At 47.1% G+C, this 11,861-nt stretch overlaps 1 protein-coding gene across 1 annotated transcript in view; it reads left to right on the top strand.

Moving 5' to 3' along the window:
- The first annotated feature begins 6,294 nt into the window (after window positions 1–6,294).
- The window catches only part of FGF12 (fibroblast growth factor 12), a 220,888-nt gene continuing 215,321 nt past the window's right edge, over window positions 6,295–11,861 (top strand). The window contains exons 1-2 of the mRNA XM_069864859.1: window positions 6,295–6,402; window positions 6,538–6,669. Coding sequence (XP_069720960.1) covers window positions 6,657–6,669 — 13 coding nt within the window. The 5' untranslated portion in view covers window positions 6,295–6,402; window positions 6,538–6,656. The remainder of the gene's footprint in view (window positions 6,403–6,537; window positions 6,670–11,861) is intronic.

Raw genomic sequence — 11,861 nt, 5'->3', positions numbered from 1 at the left:
AGAGTGGTGCTGGTACCAAGCAGCACTTACCTGCCTCTTGTATTTGTAAAAAAAACCCCGAGTTTCAGCTTGAACTATCACAGAAAGATCCAATTCCCTGAGGCATGGGAAAGCTGTACTACAAATACACTGATGCTAATGGTCTTGCCTCTGCTAGTTTTATAGCATTTGTTATTTTCTAATGTTCTGGAAAACATAGCATTAAAATGAACAGGGTAAACATAAGTAAGTGTAAAAAATGTTGGAGCTGGAGAGGAGACGACTCTTTGCCTGGGGCTCTGCTTATTCCCTACCTCAGGGACACTAGAGCAGTCTGGCACGTGTGCAGGATTCTAATGGGTGTCAGTTGGCATGGAATAGCCTTCTTAGTGGGCATCTCACAGTGCTGTGGGGTCTGAGGGCAGAGTTCAGTGGTCTAGAAATGGCTCTTGCATATTGGGAATAAGGCAAAGAAACAGCCTCTTGGGATTTGGACCACAGCAGAAGTCAGTCTGCTATGATTTCTTGTAATAGCAGATAAAGAATATGAATGTTCCTCAGCACTGACAGATGTAGAGTAGTGATGAGCTAGTAATTTTTTTACTGTAGGAAACAGGCATAGGCAAATAGGATTTTAAGATAAATAGTCCATTCTCTGCAAGCCTTTGAGCACCTGGCTCTTAGGAGGGCTGAACTGCCAGCAGGAAGCTTCTCCCTGCATCTGCCCTGAATATTTTTCCTTGTGTAAAGCATTCCAAATGCATGCAATTACCTTTTATTAATCAAGTAAAAAGGGGGTTAGTGCTTCAGTAGGCCAATTCAGCAGCTTATTTTCATATTTTTCTCTTTTTACAAAAAAAGTCTTAAGCTTATAATGGTATAACCACCTGCCTTCAAATACTTCCTCCCTGTCCTCACCTTGCAGAGGAGGTGACCAAGATATTTAGTAAACCGGATAACAAGGAGTCTGTAGTGGGGCTCAGAGGATCTGAGAACTAGCCCTGAAAACACAAAGCACTTTGCAGCAAGGACTGAGAACAACCTCGAGCTTCCCCAGACACTGAGGAGCTCAGGGTGCTCAGTACCTCACAGAAAACCAAAACTGTTTGGGTCAGATCAAACTACCACTGAAATCAACATCAAACCTCTTGTTAATGTAAATGAGTTCATATGGCTGTTTATGAGAACAGCAGCAGCAGAAAGCTGGTGGTAGTCTACTCACCCACTGCTGGTGCTCAGAAGAACCTTCCTCTGCATCAGTACAAGCATGGCTACCTCCATCCATGGTTTTCCTTCACAGTAAGTTTTTATTTAGTAGCAAGTGATTTCAAGACTACTTCTGTTTTAGTATTTTCGTGACTGTTAGTGAATTTTCCTTTATTAATAGAACACTGCCTATTAACCTCAAAATTTGATCAATAATTTTATGCAGTTAAACTTTGTTTGCTCAAATGTTGTGGCTTTGGTGTCTATTCCACGCATTGGCTCCTAATGCGCTGACATTGTGCTTCTAGCAGCTACCTGAATGATGTAAACAGATGACATCAGCTACTGACAGTCGGTTTCTTGCACATGATAGGAAGTTATTTACCTCCTCCTTAAGGTGATGAATTACAGCTTGTAGAGTGTTCTTTGTATCTTACCCTACTTCCATTATTAAAAACTTCTAGTGTCTGTTTACTCCTTTTTTCCCCCCACTGTGTTCTTTACTTTTTCAGTAGCATTAGAGGTTCTTCCTGCTGCTGCTGTGTCATGGCCTACTTTCTTGGAACCTGCTGCTTTGACTTACGCTTATCTGAGCACAGCTCATGGCACATGAACATCTGAGTGTGGTGCGGTACAGAGTTGTCTTGTTTCCTGTCCTAAAGGAATCTGTTCTGTTGGCTAATGATAGGAACTAGCTAATGAAGTCAATTGGTTTGGGGGAATAGATGCTTTAGAGTTCAACGAAGGACTTCAAGAAGCATATGCTGGAGTGTGCGATCAAGGGGGTGCACTTGTTTCAAGGTTAGATGCAAACTAAACATCAACATTAGTAGTTATTCTTTCCTCCGTGGTCAGAATTCAGTGCAGCTCCTTTTCTGTTATGCTATTTGTTGTCTTTAGGGAACGTTGTGTTTAAGCTCTGCGCAGGACAAGTGCCTTTCTTTCACCTGCAGAGCAGCTCTGTCTCTAGGTGGGAAATCAGATTCAAGTGCTGAAGTTGGCTTCTGTCCAGTTTGGGAACAGACTGAGACCCTGGCACCTAGATACACGCTCCCCTGAAATCAAAGTCAAGAACTGCACTGGCTTGTGGATAGTTTTGTGCAGAGGCTGGGTTCCTGGCCCTTGAGACCATGCCTCTGTGCCTGGGTTTGTTACCATTTTGGATAGTTATTACCATAAACTGGCACTGAGCAGGTGAAACACCACCACTGGTCATCTGCTCCCTCCCGGCACTTCCAGCCTCATGCAGAAGTGCTACATGTGCAACCCTGCATGCTGGCTGGTGCCTCTGCCCTTGTGAATGGAGGTTCCCTGTAGAGAAGGAGGCACTGTGCCAGGGGAACAGATGGGCAGGAGCAGCAGCAGCTGGGAGACCATGTATGATCATCACGTGGGCTTACAGTCTGCAGCAATGCCAAAATGGCCACTTGGCTTTATCATGTCTGCGCTTAGGGTTGCTCCTAAGCCAGCAGCTTCCAGAGGTGGGGTGCAGGAAAGGAGTGGGCAGCACTGATTGCTGCAGGAAGAGGGCTCTGCCCAGCATCCACCATTAATGGGGGAAGCAGCAGGTTCCTTAGGGGCTGAAGGCTCGGGTAATATTTCCATCTCTGTCTGGAGCACCATACGAGAGCAGCCAAGCTGAGTCCTTGCTCTTCCCTTTCATCTGTACAGACTGAGCTCTTCTCTGCCAAGCAGAAGCTTTACCACCACACACACTGTCCTGCTAGCACTGGGGAGAGGAAGCTCTAGGGTCTGGTGAGGTGGGCAGGTCTCCAGTAGTGCATGCTGGCCAAAAGCCTTGCTGATCAAACAACAGCGCAAGTGGCCCTGAGCAAGTCCTGTGTTAGAAGCCCCACAGGAACCACCCAGGGCTAAAATCAAGGGTGAATAACTCTGCCTTTCCAAAATAGTCATCGTCTTGCCATGACAGAAGCCAAGGACATGCTGAATTTTTATGAAGTTCTATACAGGGTGGTTTGTGCTTGGACTGAGCCACCTTCTTACTTGTGCTGTGATTCCAGCTTTCTCTCAAATCCCAAACATGTGAGGAAAACAGCTGGTAAGTGAGGGAAGCACCTCTGGCAGCTCTGTGAACTTGGTACAGGAGAGTGATGCTTGAGAAGCTCTCCTTCCACTTTGGCGGAAAAGATGTGGAAGGGGAGGAGTCCAGGCTAAGCACATCTGCATCTCCCAAGTGCTGCAATGCTTTGTCTTACTGTGTTTTGGAGAACAACTGGGCACATTACTGACATGCCATTAATATGTGTTTTCATTTGATACTTGTTACTTGCAAAGCCACAACAGGCAGATCTGATTTTCCTGGGGGGTTACAGGATAAACAATGATTTAAATCAAGCTGGTCCTGACTGCTTGATACTGGATGCACAATTGAAATCTAGAGTAAAGAACAGGCAATATTATGTTCCTTTCTACTGATAAGTAGTTTGAAAGATGATCTGTAAATGCAAAAGGAGGGAAAACACCTACTGGATTTGTTCCTTTAAATTTGCTTGTTTGTATTGAGGAGAGAAGCCTTGAAGGGGCTTAATCTGTCTTCTGCATAGGGAAGGAGTTTTCTCTTCAAGATGGCTCTTTATTTTAAGAACATGTATCTTAAGGCCTTGCGATGGTTTCATGATCTAGAAAGGAATTATGATGTCCCAGATGTGACAATGAAAGAGATCTGAAACTGAGTGGAAATGTGTGGATTGGTGGGTTTGGGTGTTTTGCTTGAACTATGTTCCTTCCTGCTGTTAGCCCAAAGGAGGAAATGCTTCAGAGCTCAAAAGCAAAACAAAAATTAACAGAAATGTTTATTTGGCTTTGCTCCTAATGGGTGAACCCTCTGAACTCCTAATTCATGTCCTTCTCCATTGAGAGGCCCTCTCCTAGAAGAAAGAAACCTACCTTTGATAACAGGGGGCTGTTATGGCTGTCCTAATGGGGACATTGGGAACATACATTTGCTATGTTTGGGAAGATTAGTCCTCGTGTACTCCCATGGCAGTGGGGCTCAGCTTGATCCCTGCAGATAGGAACTGTTTCCTAGCTTTTTCTGTGAAGCTGGATTATTAATGGCTGTCAAATTTCCAGGGAGTACACAGCTTTGAAGGAGTCTCTTGGTTTCTTGGTCCAGTGCCTGGTATTACAAATGGTGTCTCAGATTATGTTCTTGGTAACTAGCCTGGCTGTACCTTTAAACTCAGAGTGTTTCTTTGCCTTTACTTCTTCCTGTTGAAACTTGTTCTTGAACTTGGGTGCCAGGAACCTTAATGTCCTCTGAGAGTTTGCCTGGTTTTAATCTGTGGGAGTTGATAACTTGAGTCCAAGAGTTTTAAAAGAACTGGCTGAGGAGTTACTGAGCGCAGTAGTGTACATTCTGATGGTATTTCATAACATTAGCAAGGACTAGTAGACCTTGAAAGAGTTATGGTTTCATTGCTTTTCAGAAAAAGCATGCAGATTGGCTCTGGAAGTGTAGTTTGGTCAGTTTGCCATTGATGATGGGTAAAGACATAACAATGGGGAAATAGGATCCTACCAGCTGATGAAAGAAACTAAAGAAACAACAGAAATATGTGGAATTTACATAGTGAGTTTTTGTTCAGCTGGGCCTGTTTCTAGATGATACTCAGGGTCATGTTCTTGCATTAATCCACTGTCTCTAATTTAAGTGCTGTGCCACCTTGTGGGGTGGTAGCTGAGACTGGAGCAGGTGTTATTTGGAACTGTTTGTGCTGTGTGCTAAGCTGGGATCATGTTCACCTCCATAACCAAATTTAGAGTTCTGCTTTGGGATGGCGAAGCCTGTTGGTAACATCTGTGGGAAGGTTATGGTGGCTTAGGATGAGGAGCATGAGAGAGCGCCTGTGTTAGCGCTGACAGGACTGCCAGGACTGGGCTGTAGGTGACTAAACACCAGGATGGATAAAGAAACCTTAGAAGAGAGGAATTACCGCTCCTGTAGCTAGAAACTCGCGCAACGCCAGAGCCATCTACTTGCACAGCTCCCAGCACAGTGGATGCCTTGCGCTGTGTTTTCAGTAAAGCAAATAAAAAAAATAAAGACGGAACTGGGGTTTACCATCCCCATTGTACTAAAGTTCAAAAATATGGAAAAATTTAAGAATCATAGAATCACCAGGTTGGAAAAGACCCACTGGATCATTGAGTCCAACCGTTCCTATCAATCACTAAACCATGGCCCTCAGTGCCTTGTCCACCTGTCCCTTAAACCCCTCCAGGGAAGGTGACTCAACCCCCTCCCTGGGCAGCCTGTTCCAGTGCCCAGGGACCCTTTCTGTGAAAATTTTTTTCCTAATGTTCAGCCTAAACCTCCCCTGGCGGAGCTTGAGGCCATTCCCTCTTGTCCTGTCCCCTGTCACTTGGGAGAAGAGCCCAGCTCCCTCCTCTCCACAACCTCCTTTCAGGTAGTTGGAGAGAGCAATGAGGTCTCCCCTCAGCCTCCTCTTCTCCAGGCTAAACACCCCCAGCTCTCTCAGCCGTTCCTCATAAGGCCTGTTCTCCAGCCCCCTCACCAGCTTCATCGCTCAGTTAGAGGAGTAATTCCATTGTGGAGAAACTTCCATACAGGGATGAACTTTAGGATCTCTCCACGTTCTCCAAAGAAGTGACTCGATCCTCTTATGAATGTTTCATCAGCTTCTCATTAGCAAGGGGCTGCTTCATTTATTAAGTATGGTCTAGTATGTGATAGGAATGGTTGGACTTGATGATCCGATGGGTCTTTCCCAACCTGGTGATTCTATGATTCTAAGTAGTCAAAGGGGAGAACAACACCCAGCGGCTGGACGCAAAACAGCAGGGCACAGGCTAGGCCCGCGAGGGGGGTGTTTTTTTGAATCGGCACTATTCATCTTGGCAGGGCACATCCAGCGAAGGCCTGAACCCGACACCGGGCAGCTCCGGAGAGATCCTCTCCACGCCCGCAGGTGCAGACGGAGGGAGGCGAGGCCGGGGCCTGCGGTCTCTCGGAGCTCGGTCTGGGGTGAGGGGGTGGTGGTTGGCCTCGAACTCGGGGCCCTCGGGCGGGCAGGGCCCGCGGCTCCGGGCGCGGGACGGCGGGGCCCCTCGGCGGTGCGGCGGAGCCGGGGGCGGGGCGGGGCGGGGCGCGCATGCGGGCGGCGCCAGGCAGCGCGGCGGGCGGCGGAGCCACTCGCCCCCGCAGCACCGCGGACAGCTCCCGCCGGCGCCCAGGTAACGCGCTCCCCGCCCCGGGGTTGGGGGGGGGGGGGGGGGGGCGTGTGTTGTGTGTGTGTGTTGGGGTTGGGGCTCGGCGCTCACGCCGTCTCTCCCCTTTCCTCCCTCCGCAATCACTCGCTTTGCTTGCAGCTCCGAGGCTGTGACGGCGCCGTCCCCCCGCAGCGCGGAGCAGGCAGCGGCGGCCGCCCAAGCCCCCAGCGCTTTCGCCAACTTTACCGGCAACTTCCCGGCGCTCGCAAGGCTCCGCGATGGAAGGGAAAGGTGGGTCCGGGGGGGGGGACACCGCAGTGGCTCGGGGCTGGAGCGGGGACATTGCAGCACCGGCGCCGAGAAGCGGCTCGGGAGGCGCTTCCCTCCGGCGCGGCGACTCGGTCGGATGCGGCGTGGAGAGTGGCTTCTTTTTTTTTTTTTTTTTTTAAATTATTAATTTATTTATTTTCCTTTAGGGCGAGACAGATGTTAGTTGGTGATTTGTTTTCTTAATGCTGAGGATTTGCATAATAAATACGAGGCCTGTCCCGTGTTTTTGAGTCAGTCGGCAATGGGCAGGTTTGGAAGAGATGAGAAGCATTTCATAATTCAATGATTTTTTTTAAAAAAAAACACCACCTTTTTTTTTTTTTCTTTTCTCTCCTGAAACAAGAAGCTCAGGGCTATAGAGCTCTGCCCTCATTACGTTGCATATTTAACACATCAGAACATCCTGATAGATTCGCAGAAAAGCGATGAGTATTGTGCTATTGAACTATCCACCCTCGAAAGAGGAAATCGTTAAATATTGCCCGACTGGTTTGTGTGTTTGCATAGAAAGAGCCGTATATCTCATCTGAAGATACCCGTCCGTGTTGGGCTTATATATTTTGTTTCTGTGCATAGCTATGTAGTCCTGCACGTTTATTTACCTGTCTGTCTCTACCACTGCATCAAACATCACACATTCAACTGGTACATGAACTCAAAATCTGTGCATGTTAATTGCCAATGAAATATTGACGGTAAGTGAGTCCATGCAGAGGAAAGGCTAGTGGCCATTCCCACCTAGCTGTAGCCGCCAGCTTTCCTCTATAACGTGAATCTGGGAGCTGTTTGATTGATAGAGATCAAGGCAGTGGGACGATATGGACTATATTAATTCAAGGAAAATGATGGTAGACTTGTATAACACAATACTACATACCTTCCAGGGAGCTGAGCAAGCTATATTTAAACCTCAGGTTTATTTTTGTAACTATCTTGTCAATCAGGGCTATAGTTCTCCTGTGTGGGAATATCTGATTATATGCTGATTAAGGGAGGAAGCTATTTCAATCATATGGAGGCAGTATGTCCTATAAAGTACAGTTTCTTGTGGGCAGTGATAAATAGAATTACCAGGGCTTGAGGACAGGTAAGTACCTTTTTTAAAAAAAAGTATATCTGCAAAGACTTGACTTAGATTAAATGCTTACAGCAGTCATGTTAAGCTTGATACAGGGTTTTTGGTTTGGTTTTTTTTTTGCTATCCACAGTATTTTCACAGTTAACCTGAGATGGCACACCTTTACCTTTTTGAATGTCCTGCTGGTACACGTCTTGATGCGAAACAAATAGATTGTGACTTTAGTATAACACGTTATGTGCCTTGTCATGCACTACAGAAGCCGGCAAAAGGCTCTCTGTGGAACTTCTGATGGCGCTTACGTAGCTTGAGAGGTTGTGCAGGGAGCAGAAAGTTAACATCTGCAATAAAATAAAAGAAGAATGGTCCAGCTTAGCTGGTGGTGAAAGCGCAACCTGAGAGAGGGTCACCTGAGTCCTGTCTTGTGCAAACAAATAGCAACTGCTACAATGCAGTCGCTGCCTGAGTTGGCAATGAGCAGCTGAACAAGGCAGCCTTTTGGGCCTCTTGTACTTTTGTTATAGTTACAGGACAGGATCCACAGCAGTGTCCGTGTTCCTGGGCTCTTGGCTTTGGTGAAGGGGTGATCAGGAGGCAAGACAACCCCAAGAATCACTGCTTCATTACCTTTTTCAAACAATTCTCTGTTTGTTCTTACTAAAGGTTTTCCTTGATCCGGTACAAGGGGGGAACAAATACTCTCTGGGTTTCCTCTATCGATACAGAAGAAAGGGCCGTTCAGAGCAAACCAGCTGAAATCAAGGCGCTAGAATAGGACAGGTCTGAAGTAAAGATGGCCTTAAAGGGAATGCACAAACAATTTTGGCATCTCAGTGGGAAAATGAGAAGGCAGATGAAGTCTGCTCACGGCAAGGATCCAGTTGCGTTGGCACTGAAGTAATTCTTGAAACTCGCTTAATGCTGGAGTAGCATGAGAAGGCCTCTGGTGCACAGATTTAACAGACTAATTTTGTGTGCATGTACACAACGCAGGATGTGCAGAGGGAAGGTACGAACCAGGCCAAACCCTTCACATCTTCAGCTTTTGTGACTTACTCCTATGGACTTGCAGTTGCATTGTCTTGCCAGGGACTTGTTTATGTTTTATTTTCATTACTAACCAAGCCTCTGCTTTGCAAGTTGTCTGTTAAGAGATTGCTGCTTGTATATGGTGTTGCTCTGAAGTCATCCCTTGGCTTTTAAATGCTTCTTGAGCCCCTTCTCCCACCCCTCCATTCTTTCTTGGTGCAAATCTTAGAACATTTCAAACTCAGTGTTATGCAGATTCTAGGGAAGAGTGTGTGCTATATTAAGAAACGCAAAATCCATTTAAGAAAACTTACCCTCCAGTCCCTGAATTCAGCTGCCCCTAGTGACTGCTGTGGACATTTCTGCCTATGATTTTCCATCCCGGGACAACGTGGTTCTCTGAATGTGGCTAGTGCTGATGTGTCCTCTTTACAAAAACAGGCTAGAGGCTTATCTCTGGTGCTGCTCTGAGCAACCATAACTAATTGCACTGGTTGGACTCTTTCATGAGAATGAGGGGAGAAGGATATATTCTATTTTTGCGCAGCCGAGTGCAGAACTGTGGGCTTGACTGTTGTTAGGACTGCTGCAGTAAGAGTGCAGGCAAGAGGGTCCTGGTGTGGGCTGAGGGAGGAGGTGGTGGTGGTGGTGCAGCCTGTGCTTCCTTCCCATAGTCAACGCATCTATCTCTTTCTGACTCCTAAAGCGTAAGTTATTGTAGAACTCCATGAATCTGCAACGTTACCAATGCATCTTGGTGGTCTAGAAGTAACATTTGGCCTCAGCTAACTTTCAGCTTCTTTGACTTACTCCTTTCTGCACATTCACTGTCTCCAAATCTTTTCCAGCAGTGAGAAGCTTAAAAACGTTGTAGCTGTTCCCAAAGCTCATTAAGGCAATGGGAGAAGGGAGGGCATTGTGGGGGAGGACTCTGTTTTGCATCTGCTACCTGATCCCCGTTCTCTGAATCTCGCCACTACAGCAGTTCCTGTAGGCTGCAGCAGTAAGCGATATCACTCCAGGCATCCCAAGAGCTGGACTTTGCCAAAGCTAACAATAGTTAATGTGGAGGTTAAAGAATACTTGATCATTTGCCAGATTCTTCAGTCACAGTCAGAAAGATGCTTAGCAGGGGAAGGAATGTCACACAGTGATGTTCAGACCTAGAGGCTAGGAAAGAAATCAGCCAAGGAAGAGTCAAGATGCACACGATGGAATGTATTCTTGAGCTTCCGGATGGAGTGGAGAGGGATAGCAAGCTGGCCTTGCTGCAGGGAGGGCTCCCTTCCTCCGAAGGTGCCATACCATTTTCTGTGGTCCTGAAGACGCAGGGAAATCTCTTTCTGTCAGTGAGGGAGAAAAGACGTGCTACTACTTTTATCTTGTCTGAGCGGGGGACTGGAGACTTGATATATCAACGTTGCATGGGAGGCAGGGGCATGCTGCCTGCTGGGCCCTTCTGCAGGGGCCCAGGCAGTTCTTGGTGCTCTGTGTTCTTCTTGGAGGTCAGTGCTGGGTGCTGGTGGCCCTGATGAGGTTTTACTGCCTGGGTATGGGGCAGGCTGCTGACAGAACAGGATGCATGCTGTTAGTTAGGAAATACAGCAGAACTTGTTCTTGTCAGCCATTCCTCTCGGACTGCATGTTGTTGACAACCCCACTGAGATCTGAAGGTGCTCTTGACAGTCCTCTAAGCCATGGTTCTTTCCTGTTGAATAGCAGGGTCAGGTTGGAGAGGCATCTTCCACGCAGTGGGTCTTCCCTTGGGAACTCCATCCTTGTGCTCAGAAAGCTGTGTGGTAGGAGCCAGACGATTTGGCCTTACAGCTTTCTTCTGGAGAGTCCCAAAGCAGCAGGGCTTTGAGGACATGTCTGCAGAGGACATCTCTGCAGAGTGACTGTCCCAGGCAGCTGCTGCCACAGTAGTGCTATCTGAGTCATGTTCTCTTTCCAGTCGCAAAGGCTGAGCAGGCTTCTTGCTTTCAAGAAAAGCCACAATGCTGTTGTTCATAGGCATGCAATGTTCAGGCCTTTAAATGAGTTCCTATAAAATTGCAGTAAGATCCAGTTTAGTTGAGGGCACAGAGCTGCCCTTCTTGAGGCCAGCAAACAGGTCTGCGCTGTTTGCATCTTGCTGTCTTGTGGATGTGGGAATGAGCAGGGTGGTTTGATCAGTCTCTCCCCACCAGCACGACTCTGAAGCCTCCTTGACCAGACCCAGCACTGTGGGCTGGCTTTCTCTGCACCACTGTCTGTGTGCTGTGCCTGTAAAGGACAGAATCTTCACCTTGAAGAACTTGTGATCAAAACCCAAGAAGAGCTGATGAACGTTAGGATTGCAGATGGGCTTTGTGGACAAGGTGAGAGAGGGTGGCAAGTGAGAACATGCAGTTCTGGAGCTTGCTGAGCAATGTTCCCATCTTCATGGCTTTCTTAAATGATCAAAGAAAAGATCTTGGTGAACCTAGCTGTAGTTCATGTCCTGGAGCTGTTTGGGACACTATTAGTCAAAACCTACCTCACTGTGCATCCTTCCAACCTGATGTGTGTTTGCTAGAGGTGAGTCTGCAAGCACACACTCTTGAACATCTATGTTGAAGTAATGCATATTGCATTGGTGAAGACTAGGTCACACAAATCATCTTGGTTACTTCTTTGTAATGGAAACCAAGTAGTGACACAGTTACTTTTGCTATGAAACTGTTCCCTTTTTGGGGGGAAGACTTGCATCTCTGTCAAGATGGTCAGCAGCTTCTCTTAGCAGCTCTTTTGCCATGGAGGAGGTAGCTGCAGCACACGATGATGTGCTGTGCATAATCCAGGACTGAGGCCAACAGTTCTCAGACTGGCTTCTTGAAGTTTTGACACAGGGAAGCATGTTTGGAGATGTAAATAAATGGCTTTTTTTTTTTTTTTTTTTTTTTTTTAGTGTCTCCCCTGTGTCCAAGGCTGTATTTTCCCCTATGGGTCCCAGCTTTCAGTATAGCAGGGGAGCACTATGGTTGCCTGACCTTAACACCCTATCCCTGAGGCTGGAGTGGGGTGC

The sequence above is a fragment of the Phaenicophaeus curvirostris genome, chromosome 10 (assembly GCF_032191515.1).
Source record: "Phaenicophaeus curvirostris isolate KB17595 chromosome 10, BPBGC_Pcur_1.0, whole genome shotgun sequence".
Lineage (NCBI taxonomy): Eukaryota > Metazoa > Chordata > Aves > Cuculiformes > Cuculidae > Phaenicophaeus > Phaenicophaeus curvirostris.
Note: the sequence above shows the minus strand (reverse complement) of the source record. Positions and strands in the feature narration are given on the sequence as shown.